The sequence below is a fragment of the Punica granatum genome, chromosome 8, assembly GCF_007655135.1.
Source record: "Punica granatum isolate Tunisia-2019 chromosome 8, ASM765513v2, whole genome shotgun sequence".
NCBI lineage: Eukaryota > Viridiplantae > Streptophyta > Magnoliopsida > Myrtales > Lythraceae > Punica > Punica granatum.
In genome coordinates, this window is record NC_045134.1 from 21,161,022 (window position 1) to 21,165,231 (window position 4,210).

Genomic DNA, 4,210 nt, shown 5'->3' on the forward strand with positions numbered 1-4,210 from the left:
ATAAGTATAGTATGAGGAAATAAAAAATTTTAATATGAAGTATAGGTAATTTCACCACTCGAGAATCAAATATGAAAAAACTTCAAATTACCAAGCGAGGGTTCCTACACCCGCTGGACCGATTTGTTAAATGATTAAAATAGACCCTACTTTAAGCTAGAAAATCATGAGCAATACAGCCAAAAAATTTGTGTAATACTTGCAGATGATATTAATATTCACCACTTAGCTAGATGATATTAAGTGTTGAATTTCGTATCTGCTTACTAGCCATTGGCCAAGGCAATATACATTGCCCTGTATTTTATTAAAATAGATAGAAGAAACATCTAGAAACTGCGAGAACATACTTACGTCATTGACGACTCATTAGCTATATATATAATCCATACACCATACTATATATATGTATATATGTATATATGATGCCCTCTCTTTCTAAGTTATTAATTCCTAGATCTATCTTTATCGAAGCGTAGAATTGGATCATCTTCCCGAAGAATCCTATGTGTATTGAGGACGGTGAGAAGCATCAACCCGAGGAAGACGAGGAAGGACAGGGCCGACAGCACAAGCATCAGCACGGACGCCATGGTTCCTTTAACCTCCTGCGCGTACTCGGCCGAGGCCAGGGCAAGAAAGGTGAGGGGGAACGAGTACGCCCACCATGCCACATTGAACTTCCTCATTGATTTCTTGAATAGTGCTGGCCTGCAAGCCTGTTAAGACACCACAACAAATGAGAAAAGAAAAAACAAAGATAACTAAAAGAAGAGGAAATAATATACGTAAGGGAATTTCATTAATAAGAATTGATTGTAATTCTTAAAATATATGTGTCGTCACATTGAACTCTTTTTCTGATATATAATATAGGAGTCATTCTAACGCATTTTCGAGTCATGCTATATACGACAAACATTAACTTGGTTAGGAATCAGATACTGCCGGACCTAGACATCTATTTCGTTATCTGTCTGGTTTAATATATATATAGGTGGTAGCTAGCAGAAACATATTCGTATATTATAATGCATGACAAGCAATATTTCTTTTGTTTTCCTTTTCATCCTCAAATTGCCGAATCCCATACTGGTTCGTAAAACATCTTTTTCACATTCAACGGAAACCTCAGACAAATTAAAGAAAAAAAAAATCAACGAATCGTAATGCATGTCGGATGTGGTAATCTTTGAAAGGGCAATCATTTTCTTGTAAACTGTAGGAGTTGACAAAAACTTGGGAGCCCACAGTAAAAAAAGAAAAAGAAAAAGAAGACGTACGTAACAGAAATAATTAGGGTGAAACTATAATTAAAATTAATCAAGATTCTCAATGATAACGCAGTATTATGAAAAAAAAAAGAAAAAGTTTAAAGTTTACATTATATGTAAAATAAAATGTTTATTAGTTAACCAACATGAGTTGATTCAAGCGGTTCGATACTTATTTCGCTTAAGCAAGGTTTCGGGTTCGAGTCTTTGTGAATGTAGAAAATCCACGTTTGAATAACTTTATCCCTTAATGGGCCGACCCAGCTCAACTGGATTAGTCGACACTTAATTGAGTTTTTGGATACCAGAGTTCACATAAAAAAAAATTTAGTTATATTGAAAGAAACTAAATTAAAATATATACGTCTACATGCATCATCAAGGTAAAAGGAAAGGGAAAGATAAAAAGAGATATATATTTGAGATTCATATTTTTAAATTATCATAGATAACATATCATCTCTCAGTCATTTAAATCGTGCAGACTTTAGCGGCAAAATTATTTGATGAAAATGTATAAATAATAATTGATTTTAAGCAACTATTTGGTCACGGTAACTCATTAGGATAGTATATATTGCAATTACCATATTAATTACCGAAAAAAAGTTATTTACCATATAAACAAAAGCGGTTCAGTACAGCAGCACTTGTTGCAGAATTGCAATTAAAACAGTTACATATAATATTTTCTCATAATATTAAAACGGTTACATATAATATTTTCTCATAATTAGGACTTCTTGTATCTCTTATATTTTTTCTTATTTTATCCTCTCTATGCCCATATACTATGGTGTAATTGAAATATATAAATTTAATAATATTGCACCTTATTTAGAACGAGAGTTATAACTAATATATAAGTAAGTGACATCTACCCGATACTTTCTTTATAGTTCTCATATTTCATATGTAATACTAAATTACATAAATCATAAAAAAGGAATCTAAGTATCAAAATTATTATTATGAGCCTCTGAAACCATTTTTTTCCCCTTCATACCAGCAAAGGTACGTAAGAATTTCTGCTCCAGGCTCTAAGGGACCACGAGATCAAATCGATGCAACGTGATGATATTGACACTAACTTAGTAAATTGAGACGAGTTTATCATACGTTATAACTTTTATAGCGACATAAGCTCATACAGGATTTAAAAAATTCAATAAATGGGACGAGATTTCGCTTTAGCCTTCCAAAAAACAACGATTAAAATAGAAGGCCTTGACCTTTCCGAGCAAGAAAAGAGTGTAGCTGTTCCTTTCAACGAGAAGAAAAGACGAACTGGACTGGCTTGTCGTTAGATTTGATATAATATATATACATGTGTGTGTGTGTATAGCTGGCTAGCTGGAGTACATTGCCAGATTTTTCTATGCTTAATTAAATTAACTTCTATAATCTATTATTATTATTATTATTATTTGATGAATGAACTAAGTATTGGAGACATTGGTTTTAATTTTTCCATATGCCCCACTTGTTTATAACTATAGTACCTTTTTTTTTTTTTTTGGTGGGTGGGGGGGGTGGGCTGCTGTTGGTTTGAATTATTATAGTACGTTTTACATTATATTTATCCTCTATACCAGAGTCGTGATTGACTTTAATTAATTCTAACACGGGACGCATTAGAAGGAAGTCATACTTACCAGAGATGCGAAGAGGAATAGGGAGAGGAAGAAAAGCATCTTCGACCCAGTATCGAAAGTGCCCGAGATGGAGTTCCAGGCAAGGCTCGCCATGCTCGGTGCGGCAAAGAAGAGGAAGAACACGGGCCGCAGCATTGCGGGGAGTCGGTCTCCCCCGGACAGCCGCTGGTAGAGTGTGACGAAGAGCACCAGGTAATGTGCCATCCCGAGAGAGAACAGGCAAACTGCACTCTCCTTCCATCCCACTCTAGAGGCTGCCCTGGAGCCCACCAGGTTCCCGATCACCGAGATCAGGCTGGTGGGGTTTGCCACCATCGACAAGAACCGCTTCTCGGTGGTGAACCACTGGCCATAGATCTTCACGTCGAGCAAGACCACCGGGATGGCAAAGGCCCACCATAGTGCCAGGTATGGTGCTTTAATCTCTGATATGGCGGTTGGGGAGGACAGGAGAAGCACAAGCCATGAGATCCACGGGGCGAAGAGGTAGTTGACACCAACATGGTGGAAGAACTCGGCCCTGACCAGTTGGAAGTGGAAGCAGCATCGGAGAGCGTAGAGAGCCGAGAGCAGCACCTGTGCTACCAGAGCAAGAAGCCAGAAAAAGAGCAAGGAGATGGAACGGAAGGGCCCATCCGAGCGGAGAAAGTGACCAAGAGGTGGAGGGTTTGAGGATGAATTACCGGCTGCGGGTTGGGTGAGCATCTTCAGGAGCAAAGCCTGGCTTGCGAGGGAGAGGCTGATACGAAAGTAGCCGGCGTGGAGTCTTGTCAGGATGGAAGGCTTGAATTGCCTTATCGGGCTAGCGGTTTGCTGATGGTTTGCACGGTTGCGGTGGTGGTGCGGTTGAACCCTAGAAGCCGGTTGAGAAGCATCTACTGGTACTTGTCTCATGGCCATGGGAGGTTGATGTGGGATTTGCAGAGATTCCATGGAAGATATCTCAAAAGTTTTGTCCTATGGCGTTATTTGTTATAGCTTAGCATATTACCAGGTTCGCATACATAGATAGGGAAGAGCCCGGATGAGACAAATAGCGATGTTCGTTTTTTCATTTAATTTGATTCGGTTATGTAAGTAATGTAAATGTGTATATATATTTTTTATAAGTTATTTATCTTAATATATATATATATATATTTGAAACTTTAGCCGTGCATAACATACTAACCCGCACGTATTGTGTTTCAACTATGCTATTTCTTTCAATATGCTTATTGAATGGATTGACTTGGAAGAGAAAGAAAAAAATAAGGGTAAAAAGGTAAAAAGCATTAAAAA

At 37.6% G+C, this 4,210-nt stretch overlaps 1 protein-coding gene across 2 annotated transcripts; it reads right to left on the reverse strand.

Annotated features, from left to right (window-relative positions):
* Positions 1-251: 251 nt before the first annotated feature.
* On the reverse strand, positions 252-4,006 carry LOC116187466 (S-type anion channel SLAH4-like). Of its 2 annotated transcripts, XM_031516166.1 has the most exons (3): positions 3,613-4,006; positions 2,930-3,510; positions 252-719 (listed from the first exon to the last, which is right to left on the reverse strand). In XM_031516166.1, the coding sequence occupies exons 1-3, from the start codon at positions 3,860-3,862 to the stop codon at positions 447-449; spliced, it is 1,104 nt and encodes a 367-aa protein (XP_031372026.1). In that variant the 5' UTR covers positions 3,863-4,006; the 3' UTR covers positions 252-446. The 2 variants fall into 2 exon arrangements, with proteins under 2 accessions (XP_031372026.1, XP_031372024.1); XM_031516164.1 differs by having other exon boundaries at positions 2,930-4,006.
* Between the last annotated feature and the right edge of the window lie 204 nt (positions 4,007-4,210).